This window comes from Adiantum capillus-veneris, chromosome 13, assembly GCF_014529385.1.
Source record: "Adiantum capillus-veneris isolate H3 chromosome 13, ASM1452938v2, whole genome shotgun sequence".
In the NCBI taxonomy this organism is placed as follows: domain Eukaryota; kingdom Viridiplantae; phylum Streptophyta; class Polypodiopsida; order Polypodiales; family Pteridaceae; genus Adiantum; species Adiantum capillus-veneris.
Window position 1 is genome coordinate 17,386,406 of NC_140943.1, and position 14,901 is coordinate 17,401,306.

Sequence of the window (14,901 nt, forward strand, 5' to 3'; positions counted from 1 at the left end):
AGTAGCTTTCTTGCATATTGATATTGATATTTTGAGGTCAAGGGGACGACTTCACCTAAGAATGTGAGCCACGTATGTGTATCGCTTCTTCACACTCTACTCAGAGGGTAGAGGGACCAGCTCCATAGAAACCCTCTGCTGGAGCATGGTGGGTCTATGGACTGCCACCAATTTGGCACTGTTGGTATAAGGGGCTATGGAGGATGGAATTGAAGGGCCAAAGCCATGGCGAGGTGCAGCATGCAGAGGAGTAGAGAACGAGAGAGAAAGAGATTCGACACATATGAGGAAAAAGCACGCTATATTTTTGTTGATTAAAAACTAATACACATAGCATTGAGCTTTCCATGCAAAACTCAACCAGCACTGGAGTGTTATCTATCTACCAATAAGGGTGTTTCCCACGGGCTAATGACAACAGTGATTGAAACCGGGCTTGAATACCCAACAAACCCACCCCCCCCCCCCCCCCCTTCAAGCCCAAACCACTGACAATGGACTCGGTGTCGACCATGGCAGAGTTCCATCACCTGAAACTACGAGTAGAAGCTCCCCCTTGACAACAACATAAGTGTGTGTGTGTGTGTGTGTGTGTGTGTGTGTGTGTGTGTGTGTGTGTGTGTGTGTGTGCACTTCCCTCAAACAACTATCAATGTGAGACAACAAGAACTCAGAACCAAACATAAAAGGGCGGTCTCACTACTTATGTGTGACAGTGTCTAATACCCATACAATTTATTCACAAATGACTAACATAAATAAGACAACATAAAAACAAACTGAAAAACTACAAGACATCACTTTCTACGAGAAGCATCGGTGCTTCACCATCAACCATGTTGAGCTATCATTTGTTCTTTTAAAACACTTATCCGAAGGATGATTGGTCTTTCCACAGTGGATGCAAGGATTTTTGCTGAAACAATCCTTTGTTTGATGACTATTGCGGCCACATATCGCACAAGGTCTAGTGCTGGTAGTAGGTCTATTTGAGGTTGCAGTCGAAGTGCAACCACGGGCTACATATGCAGTAGTGGTACTCACTTCTCGTCTTCCTGTAATGAATTAACGATACCGTCCAAAAGAAGGCAGCGGATCCTTCTCCTTTAAAATAGTTACAATTTGACGAAATTCTACAAGTAGGCAATTAAGGAAAACAGTTATAAGCTCTTCATCTTGCACAGAGGCTTCAACATAAATTAACCGAGTGCGGATGCTTTTCAATCTATTAGCTAAAGTTGCAATATTCTCGTCATCACGCATGGCAAGAGAATACAGTTGGAGTAGTTAGCTTTAGGACCAAACACTTTCTCTAATTCCATCCAAGCAACGTTTGAAAATTGATCATTAAAATAATGAATAAAGTTGTCTTCAAGAGATGTCAGAATAATACCTAAGGCTTGCTCGTCCTTGCATTGTTGCTCGGTAGATAGCGCTCTCGTAACTGCAGCAGAGGTGCTAGCTTTGTCGGCTGATAGGGGTTTGACCACACTCCACAGATTCTTTCGCATAAGGTAGCCTCTTACCTTTATTTGCCAAGTATGGAAGCCAGTTCCATTGAACATGTCAACTTTCGACGCCATATTGAAGCCTTCAAGAAGCCTAGTAACGAGGGTTATTGTTGGTTATTGCACTATCTTTACCTTCGTGTTTATATGTTGAGAAGTTGTCTCCGTTGATAGACCCTTTGACTTGATTCACCTTGTGTATATAGTTGACTTGCAACGTTTTGATATGCTTTGCTATGCTTTATATGCAAGCAACCACCCTAGCCAAGCTATTCATAAGTGTGTGCCTGTCGGCTATCATGTGTAATACCCCCTCTTTCACACGCGTTTTGAGAGGCAGTCCTACTGCTGTAATAGCTTTCTAAGAAGCAATTTGCCGAAAAAAACCTTCCCAAGAAGAGAACCAACCTGGCTAACTGCTCTTAAACATGGCGTAGCAGACTACTGCGTTTTGATATGCACCAATTGAAGTTGCGCCTTCTATTGCAATTGCGCCATGCAGTAGGCAGCGTTTTGATACGCACACTGCGCTCACTGTCTACCACGCCTGCACCTACAATCGCCTATCAAGACGCCGTCTTGTAGTGGCTTGGATCTAGGTAGCGTGTCAAAATGCCCACGATGGAGCTCCTACCCGCCTAGCGGCGCCCCTGGGCTCTTGTTGGTAGCGACAGCATCTTGAGATGCAACACCCGCCTGGTGCTTTCATACCAGTTGTTAGTATAAGGGCCTATGGACGATGGAGTTGAAGGGCCAAAGCCATGGCGAGGTGCAGCGTGCAGAGCAGTAGAGAACGAGAGAGAAAAAGATTCGACATACAGAAGAAAAAAGCACGCTATATTTTTGTTTGATTGAAAACTATTACATATATAGAATTGAAATTTCCATGCAAAACTCAACCTGCACTGGAGTGCTATCTATCTACCAATAAGGGTGTTTCCCACGGGCTAATGACAACACTGACTGGACCCACGCTTGAATACCCAATAGGCACTTTTGCCCCACTATATGATGGGGAAACGCATTCAGAAATAGTTTGTCGGTAATGTACCAGCTTGATTGCTCAAGTATCTGTCAATGGTTCTCTATTGCTACGGTCACCAAAGGTTCATTCAAGGGTTGCTTGTGGCAAATTTCTACCTTCATAAGATTCACTATGGTTCTACAAGACACAAAAAGAAATAATAAGTCTTCATCACAAGTGAGGAGAGCAAACATCAGGACTTTGAAGTAGAAGTTTGTATTTCCATCTAAGCTGGAGAACCCTCATCTTAAAAAAGATAGAACTTTCTCACAAAGTCTTGATGAAGTGCTTCTTCCTTTGGCGACACACTCTAAAAGAAGCATCATTAACTATTTGAACTGTCCCCTAGCATATGAACAAATATAGATGAAGAATTCCTTCAAATTTTGGAAGACTGTTGCACCTTCGATGCCTTTTAAAGATATACTTGTATCATGAATTGTTTGAATGTGTGCAACATACTGGCAGGTTCTCAACTTATTAGATAGAATCTTCTGAAGATTCTTCCTCTGACTCGTCTTCTAAGGGTCTCTCTCACCCACTTCTCAAAACGCAGCGATAGGTTTGAACTCGCACGCAAGGAAGGATGACAAGGACTGCGATACTGTAAACCAACTGGGCCAGCAAGGCCCATCTGTCAAAATCTCTGAACATAGCATACAAAAAAGAGAAACTCCAGACTCCCCTTCTCCTGCACGTCGCCTCCCTCTTGCGCGAGTGTATTGCTACCAGCTACCACCTACCTGCTCGTCTACTTGTCACCTCTCCTGCATGCCTCTTTCTGCTCTCTTGCTTGCCTTCGCTAGCCTTTGCTAACCGGCATCTTCAAAAGATTCTGGCTAATCGGCATTTCCGAAAATCGTCAGGACATACTTGGTCAATATATCTTGGAGAATTAGGCTCCCTATCCAAATGCACCATCTTGTAATGTTAACAGAAATGCACATCATCATTGTGCTTTTCATATGTCAAATTATCAAAACATAGTGGTATCAGGCCCGAAGGTGAATTTTAAACAAGGGCCATTACCAATAAGGTTTTCAACAGAAAAAAGAATAGAAAACAATTCTGGGCTCCGAAGCCCTTGAAGGATTGTAGAGATACAAGGCTAGCCTAGGGTTTCTTCAAAACTGTCCTAAGCTAGACTTTCACAAGAAAAGACATCAACACTGAAACTGCACTCTCTGTCCACCTCTTTATAGCCTCGCAAAAACTAAAATGATTGGGACACAAAATCTCATTTAAGTTTGAAAAACATGCTTGTACATGACAAAAGATAAGTTGGCTAGACTAGCAAGCTACCTTGAATGTAAGCCTTGGCAGAACTGTGGCAGCTTGGAATTAGTGAAAAATAGCTTCAACAGAAAATGATTGGGACACATAAACTCATTTAAGTTTGATAAATATGCTTGTACTACATGGCAAAAGATAAGTTGCCTAGACTAGCAAGCTACCTTGAATGTAAGCCTTGGCAGAACTGTGGCAGCTTGGAATTAGCAAAAAATAGCTTCAACAGAAAATTGAGGTCTTCCAAGAAGAAAGTACTTACCCCATGATATCATATCCCATTACTAAAGCCTCACCCTGCACAAAAAACAAGTTCAAATGTGAGTTGTAATGCTGCATGCCCCTGCAAGGTGTAGCAAGGAAGCTTGCTGTGTTCTCTACTGTGGGTGCTCCTTGGTGCAGTATGCAAGAAATCTCACTCTGTGGCACAAACTAGACTACTGAAAGACATGTTTGACATACTGAAATAAAAAACCGAGCAGAAATGTACTCAAAATAGCAAAAGAAGATAGACTCCAAGCCCAATGTTTGACTACTCTAATGTACCAACTACAGGTTGCCTGCCACAAGACCACTCACCGTCCCTGTCACTAAACCTTCAGGATGAGAAAAAAAAAAAGCCAAATCTTCTATTCTCAAGAAACGAAGGCTGGGTATATACAATATGAAGCGTAACCATCGGTGCTGACAACATCCCACAGTACAACATTTTCTTGCATTCCGCAACCATTTTTAAAAAAAATTTAAATCAATAGGCTCAACAAATATAGATGTAAATCCCATTTGCGCTGCAAACATAATTGCTTGCAGCTGTATGGAATTTGAGAAGGAAATAGGAGGCGGTAAGAAGAGCCTATCTGTGGTTGTACGGGCATGCGCAGCAGCCTCTGCAATTCACCAATAACAGGGCAGACAGTCTCACCCTCTCACCTCAACAAGGAGCAACAATGTCCTCTTCTTTGCACGCTGCATGGAATGTTTACGTTGCAACAAAATTGGAGCTGGAAGTTTAGTGTTAAAATTTACAGTGACACCACGTTGTCAGATCATGACCGCACCGAGAATATAGAGCTGCGCTAACCAACAGGCCATTCACGCCCATTAATATTCTGCAGCTAAAGTGGAAGACAAGCAAGGTCGAGAGGGGCGAGAGGTGTAGCAGGGACGAGAAGCGCGAGTGCAGGGGTGCCCGAGGCTGGCAAGGGAGGCGAGTTAGCGGGGAGGCCAAGTAGATGACTGGGTCACAGGGCGAGTAAGCAGTCAGACAATCCCTTCAAAGTATGTACCCTGTGCATCTTCACACATACGCAAATTCTGCCGTGCCTGATCGCAAATCTCCCGATGCTTCGTAGACCAAGCCTGCCAAATACTTCTGTTGAAGTCCCAACAGTAACCCCCAAACTCATTGCAAACAACACTGTGGTCTCCACCCAAATCTTTCAATCAGACTTGCCTGTAAACATGGTTAAAGCTGCAAGGGTAAGTATTCACCTGCTTGGAAAACACATCCCCAAAATTTGCTACTGTTAGAGAAGGTCCTCAGGCAAAAAACGTGGCATAGTGAACAAAAATGAATGGACCAAGAACCTAAGGTTAGAGGGATGAGCTAGAGTGGTGACTTCATTGCTCTTCTTCCTGGTCTCTTCAGATACAGAGGTGGTCTAAGGGAACCATCAGGAGGGAGGTCAGACTTTGAAATAATAGAAAGCTTCGGTTGGGTTATGTGACCAGTGGGCAAGGGCTCATGGAGACCTAGACTGAATTTTTTATTTTTTATTTTGTAAATCATTTTCATTAGTTTACTAGTGGGAAACCTCAAAGCAAGGAAAACCCACTGAAAAGATAATGTACAAGGGAAAGAACACAGAAGTGTCTGGCTATACAATATGGCTACAAGCATTCATAGGAAAGCTGATTTGTCTCTGCAATGATATCACCAACTTCCAAGACGAACCGCAAAGATTGCCTTGCAGAAAGCTTGAAGAACAGAAAGGGATCTGCATCAATGCGGTGGAACATCTAGCCATTACGTTGGCGCCATAGGGCCCAGTAGGCCCAATATCTGACCCACATAGAGAAGACCGCGAATCGCTGTAAGGTAGGCAAGAAAAATTAAAAAGCCAAATCCCAAAAACCGTTTGTGGAAAACCATCGCTGAAAAACGGAACCGAATACAAGCTGATATGCGGCAAACGAAATCTCTAGTAATGCAACAATCCCACAACATGTGGCAAACATTCTCTTCCATAGTCGAGCAACGGACACAAGAAGAAGGGCGGATATGATGTGCACTGAGAAAGTGCCCACCAAGAGAACTCCAAGCAAACAGCACCAAAGTAACAATCGCTCCTTCAAAGGCTTTTCCACATAAAGAGAGAAGCTTCTTCCACCAAATATCAAATTTGTGCATGCGCCAAGGGCATTACAATGGTCAGCAAGCCAAGGTTGCGATAGGAGAAGAGCATAAACTCAACTGGCAAAAATATCCTAAAAAGGCGTTTCCCGGAAATTTCAATCAGGCATACGACTACCATCAGGCAAAGGTGAAATACTCGACTGACGCTGGCTAGATTGCGGCACTAGACCTCTGATAAATGAAATCTAAAAGACTTGATTAGAACAACTTTGATCACTCCTAGGATTGGGAGCTAGAGCGCTCAACAAAACAGGACTAGAAGGGTTTGGCTTCTCAGGTGGTGGTTGGATGGTAACCCTATAACAAAAAATTGCTTCAATTTCCACCAACCACTCCAATAACTCATCTTCATGAGAGTGTTCAAGAGGGTTTTTCGATGCAGATTAATAGTATGGGCACTCGGAGTGAAACATTGGGTCTATGCCCTCTTCGGGCTTAATAGGTCAACGAGGACAGCAATCCATGTAGCACCAGTTCTCAAGTCATGTAGAGCCTTACGTGTCACTTAGCCATGTCGGCCAATCAAGACAGGAACTGTAGGAAGGCGCACCACCACAAAATCCAGTTGGAATGTAAGATCTTCGACCTGCAAGGGAACTTGCTCAACAATACCCATAGGTTACACTATCCTTTGGTCAGCAAGTATGACTGTGAAGGGTGAGATTTAGTAGGCTTGAGCCCCAAAACTGTGAATTCTAGCATATTGTTCATTCCAGAACCGTTGTGCTTGCAGACTCCACAATCAAACCAGAGAAATGCTTCCCAAAGATAGATACTTACGACACGGGCTCTTGTAATCAATGAAGGGTGCAGCTAGGTAAGAGATTATTTAGGACTTTGAAGGTTGCACAAAGAGATGCCCGTCACTAGGACATGCTCCTGAGTACAGAGAATGGATAATCGGGAAGTAGGAATCCGGTTGAAGCATGTCACAGAGAGAAATATGCTGAAATGTATTCCTAAGAATATTTTCCACAGTGGGTGTCACAAGTTGCTGACGTGGCATGTTCGGACCCATAAGAAATTCCCTGCAAGATGACCAAATCGCCAAAAATCTGGAAAACCTAAAACCTTGCTGAAAATGCTGATGTCAAATGCTGCCACAAATCCTGAAAAATTGCTGATGTGGAAGATTTCCGTACGACCAACATGCAAACAAATTTTGCGTAGAGTCCGAAATACTGACGCGAGTGGAACTCCTCCCTTCCTCGGGTACATCATAATCTTTGAAAAGTTGTCGTCACCCTTTGAAACCAATTGTTCCAGTTTGTGATGGGAGGTGACCTAGGCCAATAGGTTCTCGCTACCCCAAGTGCCACATTGATGCTCTCCCATGAACGTTCCTCAAATGTTTCAGTAGTCGGTGGTTCTATAGGTGCTGTTGTGGAGTTTCCATGTTTTCCCTGCGATTCACAATGGTATAGGGAGGATGTGCATTGGTGGAGGCTCTTCATTTGGAGCATGACATCTCCTTTTGGGTGGAAAGGCCAGCTTTTGGAGCAACAAGCTTTTAACGGTGAGAGCTTTTGGGGAGACGAGTTCTGCTTTTAGAGGCCTTGCTTTTGGGCTATTGTACTCTTCATAAGTGTATCCTTTGGCCACTCTCTATTCAAGAGCCGTGGGAGCTCGCAAAGAGAAGGACCCTCAGAAGTTGTACTATCTGTTAACCTACGGAAAACCAAGGTTATGGCGTTTAACACCATAACCTCGGACCATCTGTTAACCTGGGGAATACCAAGGTTAGGGTGTTTAACACCACACAACAGTGGGTCAGGAGGTCAACACCCACTTTTACATATGGCCAGGAGATGGAGTATACAGATGCATACACCTATCTAGGGGTAGTCTTTAGTGGACCGGTGTTTTCGTTAAGGAGAGCAGCAAAAACTAGATTGACGAGAGCTTATGCAGCCTTGGGAGGATTGGAGAAGATGTGCACGCAGGTTCAGTTTCAGGAACCTCAAACAAAGCTGTGGCTTTTTGACACTCTAGTGGCTTCAGCTATGCTATATGGGGTTCAGATTTTTGGACCCTCCGTGGACCACCATGGCAAATCTGGTAGCATTGATGGATGGAGATGTATGGAGAGGCCTCTAGTCTCTATGATCTCTCGGATGATTCGGGCTAAGGCCTCAATGCCACATGAGATTATTCGAGCCGAGCTAGCTGCCCCACCTCTCGTGGTCGAGGCCTTACTAGATCACTATCCTTCATGCATAACTTGTCAGACCTCCCCATAGACAGATATGCTCCGCTATCCCTTGAGTCGTCTCGATAGATAGCGCTATAGGGGGGCACAACATGCTGGTATGGGCAGATGACACCAAGCTTTCAGTCACATGGCTTCAGCATGGAGAGACTGCCTCCGTTCCAATACTCCTTGGATGCACCCTCCCTATCTCTCGCACGGACAGAGATCACTAGACTCATACATCAGGATTTGATTCAGTTAAATACTAAGAGCACATGGATACAACCGACACAGGAGTTGGGTACGAAGATGGCTTTCTATAGAGAGCATCTTCTCCAACTAACAGAAGATGATTATGTGATCAGACCGGTCTATATGGACACTCATTTATCATATGGGATACAATGTGCTATTGATCAAATGCGCACATCATCGCATCAGCTAGAGATTGAGATTGGCAGATTAGGAGAGTATCAGCAGAGGCTTGTTCTTCTGCTTTACTTGCGAGTTGTGCCAATGCAACTCGATTCGTTTCTTGTTGTTGTGCCATCATGTCCAACATCGACATGACCATCATCTCCATAGGAGTGAGACAACTTGTGGCGTAGATGGCGAAGGGGGAGGGTTGGAGAAATCTCCTGGTGAGGAGAATCCTTCGTCGCCTCTCTCATGCTCATCACCTGAATGCGAAGTATCCATGCCGCTTCGGGTGACGACCATGCACTAGGATCTTTGGTTCTTAAGTTCACGAGGAACTTGGTTCTTGAGGGTCTTGAGGTTCTTGAGGTTCTTGAGGGTTTCTTTCGCTTGCAAATCGCGTTGGAGAAGGATCTTCTCTTCACCCGAGTTCTACCCTTTTCTGCGGGCGCACCCCTTGGCGGCCTTGCGCTCACACCAAGGTTGCTTTTTTCCACCTCACGTCGATTGGCCGGCCGCTAAGTGCACGGTCCGCTCTCAATGAGTGAAAAGAGACACAAGGGGAAGCTGGACAAACCCTTCTTTCTTCGGATTCCTGTAACTCTTCAACAAAACACGATTAGGAATCGCCACGCCCAAGTAAACTTGGGTTCGTGCGATCGCAACAAGCAAAAAAATTCTTGTGGTTCTTTCCTTGAGTAATGCAGAACACTTCCAAAGCTCTGATACCAATGTTAGGTGCAGTGGAATGAATGTTGTATTTTCTCAAGATTAGTCATCTTTATTGCTCAAGTTTACTTTTAGTTCTTAGGGAAAGAGAGAGCTTTCCGTCTTATGGAGAGTGCTATGATCACGAACAAAGTGAGTGGATATTGTGCGTGCAAGTGAATGAGACTGACAGAAGGAGAGAGAAGAGATACGACACCAAGAGGTTGTAAAACCCTCCTCCGAAGGCCCCACTCTCGTCGGCAAGAGTGGTCTACCTTGATTGCACAAAGGTGTACAATGCGTATGCAATGGACTGATGCAAGTTGAACTATGCCGATGATGACGACGGTGATGACGACGACGACTTGATGGCTGAAATCTGTGATCTTCTAATCGCTGAATTCGGGGACTGTTTCGGGGCTAAAAATGACTGGTTTCTTGCTGTGGTTATGACTGAAAATGATGAATCTTGCGGGGGTTCCTGCTAATGGTAAAACGCTGAACTGTGGGACTTCTTTGGCTGCATTTTTAGAGAGGTTTGCACCTGCTGAAAACGCTCAGCGTAACCGCGAAACGTTTCACCCCGAAACGTGGCGTTTCACCTCGAAACGTTTCACCCTAGGCTAAGGCCTCATTGAAACGTCAGACCGAAACGCCAATTTTGTGTGTATATAGTGTTATGTATAGACAAAATAGGTGTTCACAGTGCAGTGAGTAAAGACACATGCTATGTTAACCTTGAAGTAGCATATACATAACAAATAAATAATTATTTAATGCCCAAATTCTCAAAAGGGATTTTTTTTTAAAAAGGCGGTTCACTCCAGGCGTTTCACCCTGCAGGTGTTTCGACCGTTTCACCCGTTTCGCGTTTCAGGCCTGCTGAAACACGTTTCGTGGTTTCGCTAAAAACGCTGCATAGGCTGAGGTGCCCAAGCTGTGGAAAACGCTGAAATAGGCAGTAGGGTCTAGCGTTAGTGAAAGAGGCTGAAAACGCTGAACCTGCTGATGTTTCCGGGCGTTAGTAATGCTGAAAAACGTTGAGGTGGTCAAGAGGAAAACGCTAGGCTTTGATGCCTTCTAACGATGCTACATGCTGGGGGAAAACCGCCAAGAAAGGGGAGCTTCTATGGCGATGGCTGATGCTGAGGAGAAAAACGCCGAGGGAGGGGTGGTGATGGCGGGGGTCTACTGCTTGGGAGGGGGGGGGTTGTGTTTTTCCTGCTGAGAAGTTGCCTGTTGAGCGGGAAGCTCCGGCTGCCTCTTCTGCCAGAAAGTGTGAACTTGGGTTTGCATATATATTAACTTAGCAAAATTGCCCTACCTACTTTTGTTGGAAAGTCACTTAAAAATAATAAGTGAAAATAACCAATAAATAGGAAAATAGGCTAAATGCACTGGAAAATTCCCCTAACTGATGCTAATGGATTCTGATGGGAATTCCGATGATCATGTTGTGTGCAATCGGAGGATATGCATCTATGCTAAGTGACTGGGCATGCACGGTCTACGAATAGACTCACAAAAGTGCCAGATCACTGCTAAATCTAGACTGATGGACTGACTGAACCTTGCTGTGGTGTAGCTTGTCCACGGACACATAGGGTTGGGATGTGTCACGTGACACTCCCCCCCACCCGTCATCACTTCTACGGAAGTATGGGGTCAGTATGCATCATCTCTCTGGACCATCTCGGGGCAGCCTCCTCTTCTAGATCCGCCAGAGCCATGCCCAACACGTGTTTTCTTTACCGCCGAGATGGTAAAGAAATCCATTGATAGGATGAAGACTAGTAGAGCATATGATCACGATGGCCTGCTAGCAAAGCATTTTATACATGCAAAAGATTTGCTTGTAGAGCTTTTAGCAATGATGTTCAACAATGCCATGTGCAAGGGCCTACCTGATACTTGACATATCTTCAAGTCAGGGGAACCTATGGAGCCTAAGAACTATCACAATATTATGATTGGACAAACATTGGCACGGTTGTATGCATCCACCCTTGAGCAGAGTTGAGTAGATGGGCATAAAGAGAGGGTGTACAAGCAGCAGGACAGGCGGGTTTCAGGAGAGGTTTCTCTACCCTTGATCATATTCCGACACTCATAGCCATTATTGAAGAGGGGAGATCACGTAGGAGACAGCTCTATTTCGGCTTTGTGAATTTCCACAAAGCCTTCGATACAATCCCCAAACCTAGATTGATGCGCACAATCCAAGAGATGGGGGTATCCAAAGAGTAGATTTGGGGGATCATGACTCTATACAGATCACTAGTGGGGCATGTACGCACTCCAGAGGGGATTTCTCCTTTGGTTCACTCCACTATTGTGGGTGAAACAGGGCTGCCTGCTATCTCCTACACTATTTGGCATATATGTGGATGAGGCAGCTAACTACATTGAGTGGGATGGTGATCGAGGAGCACAATTGGCAGGCACATAAATCCCACTATTGTTACATGCTGATGATATTGTGTTGATTTCTGACTCCCTAGAGCAGATGCAACATCAATTAGATGCTTTGTACACATTTTCCCACGATAGTAGATTCTCTGTTAACCTGGGGAAAACCAAGGTTATGGTGTTTAGCACCACACCGGACTGGGTCAAGAGGTCAACACCTACTTTTACATATGGCCACGAGCAGTGGAGTACACAGATGCATACACCTATCATGGGGTAGTCTTCAGTCGACGGGCATTTTCATTGAGGAGAGCAGCACAGACAAGGTTTTTATGTGAGGAGAGACATGCATAGCTAATTTGGTGTTTTCTATCATTCGAGGAGGGGAGATCACGTAGGAGACGGCTCTATTTCTTCTTTGTGGATTTCCCCAAAGCCTTCGATACAGTGCCCAAACCTAGATTGATGCGCACAATACAGGAGATGGGGGTATCCAAAGAGTTGATTTGGGGGATCATGGCTCTATGCAAGTCACTAGTGGGGCATGTACGCACTCCAGAGGGGATTTCTCCTTTGGTTCACTCCACTATTGGGTTGAAACAGTGCTGCCCGCTATCTCCTACACTATTTGGCATATATATTATATGTGGATGAGGCAGCTAACTACATTGAGAGGGATGGTCATCGAGGAGCACAATTGGCAGGGACATAAATCCCACTATTGTTATATGCTGATGATATTGTGTTGATTTCTAACTCCCCAGAGCGGATGCAACATCAATTAGATACTTTGTACATATTTTCCCACGATAGTAGATTGTCTGTTAACCTGGGGAAAACCAAGGTTATGGTGTTTTAACACCACACCGCAGTGGGTCAAGAGGTCAGCACCTACTTTTACATATGGCCAAGAGCCGTGGAATATACAGATGCATGCATCTATCTTGGGGTAGTCTTTAGTGGGCATTTTCATTGAGGAGAGCACCAGAGACAAGGTTTTTATGTGAGGAGAGACGTGCATAGCTGATTTGGTGTTTTCTATTATTCGAGGAGCGGAGATCACGTAGGAGACGGCTCTATTTCTGCTTTGTGGATTTCCACAAAGCCTTCGATACAGTGCCTAAACCTAGATTGATGCGCAGAATACAAGAGATGGGGGTATCCAAAGAGTTGATTTGGGGGATCAAGGCTCTATACTGGTCAGTAGTGGGGCATGTACGCACTCCAGAGGGGATTTCTGCTTTGGTTCACTCCACTATTGAGGTGAAACAGGGCTGCCTGCTATCTCCTACACCATTTTGCATATATGTGGATGAGGCAAATAACTACATTGAGAGGGATGGTGATCGAGGAGCACAATTGGCAAGGACATAAATCCCACTATTGTTATATGTTGATGATATTGTGTTGATTTCTGACTCCCGAGAGCGGATGCAACGTCAATTAGATGCTTTGTACACATTTTCCCACGATAGTAGATTCCGTTAACCTCGGGAAAACCAAGGTTATGGTGTTTAACACCACACTGGAGTGGGTCCGGAGGTCAGCACCTACTTTTACATATGGCCAAGAGCAGTGGAGTATACAGATGCATACACCTATCTTGGGTAGTCCTCAGTAGACCGGCATTTTCATTGAGGAGAGCAGCAGAGACAAGGTTTTTATGCAAGGAGACAAATGCAAAATTGATTTGGAGGCACATCAGTGGGTAAATCTGCATCTGCTAATGCAGTAAGACCTAGCTTCTACAGTTGATCTTGGGAAAGCAGATCTTTGAGAGAAGGATGGGGTAACTGCAGGTGAAAGTTCAATGTGAGTTTTGCATGCCTTTTAGATGTAGCAGGCCTGCTGATTTCATGACTTAACACTTGATGCTCCCCCTTTTTTTTCCTTTGGGTGTTGCTCCATGTGTGCTAGAAGGTCAAGACTCTGAGATGGAATCGGAGTCAACCCTGGTAGAAGGTACTCTGTAGCTTTCATCACTTCCTTAATTGGAAGCCATCTCAGTAACATCATGACTGCCTTGACCTGATGCAACATCATCTGCAGAACTACTATGTTTGTCCATACGAGCAGGCTTTTTGTGCAAGATCTCTTGTCGCATTTGCCTACTGCCCACCATATTGATAGTGGTTGCAAGTTGGACAGTTACACTTTGCAAACTTCTGTTAGCTTTGTAACCCACAGTAGCTTACATGCAAGTTTCCAATTGCCACATGATCGTACAATATAGCCCTTTAGATTCCGGTGACATCCTGTGCAGACCGGATTGACCTGAAGAAGATTCGATGCACTATAGAAGATGGGAACGTGGCCGCTGCAGGTGTAACGTGGACAAGGCCTAATTCGGATAGGGTAGGAACGAGGGGCTTACGGCCATGTGTAGCGCGGATAGTGTGTCGTGCTCTCTACAGTGGGTGCTCCTCAGTGCAACGTGTGTGACAATCTCACTCAAAACAAACTGAAAAATAAGGAACAATAGCTGACAACTGAGCTCACAGAGACACAACAGCAGACCAGAACATATGACTCGACTATCTCAAAGAACCGATATAGACTCTGGCGTGCCAGCACACTCAGCTCAGCCCAGGACCCACTGGTACAATGGGGGTGTCGAGGCTCAGATGTGCAGGGATGGTGAAGATGTGCGGTGTGTATAGACTCGCTACCTAGATGAAGACGCTGGACCATATATGAAGAAGATGATGATCATAACCCACCAGCCACTACTCATGTCCCACCATAAAGAGCCACCAACGGCTCATAAATGCCAGCCATCTAAGTCTATCTCCAGACCAAGTGGTGGTGGTGACCTGCCCACGATGTCCACTAGAACCAGCGTCGTATCCCTGCCACGTGTTGCTGCCCAGCCCAGAGAGTCCGTCCAATGTGAACCAGACCAGACCAATTGTACTAATTGTGTGTCCTGTGAAAGTGACAC

General features: G+C 45.0%; 1 protein-coding gene across 3 annotated transcripts in view; it reads right to left on the bottom strand.

Annotated features, from left to right (window-relative positions):
* TOP3A (topoisomerase 3alpha) overlaps positions 1-14,901 on the bottom strand; it is a 222,178-nt gene that overhangs the window by 81,605 nt on the left and 125,672 nt on the right. For all 3 annotated transcript variants that reach the window (XM_086526459.1, XM_086526458.1, XM_086526460.1), the window contains one exon: positions 4,082-4,116. In XM_086526459.1, coding sequence (XP_086382585.1) covers positions 4,082-4,116 — 35 coding nt within the window. The remainder of the gene's footprint in view (positions 1-4,081; positions 4,117-14,901) is intronic.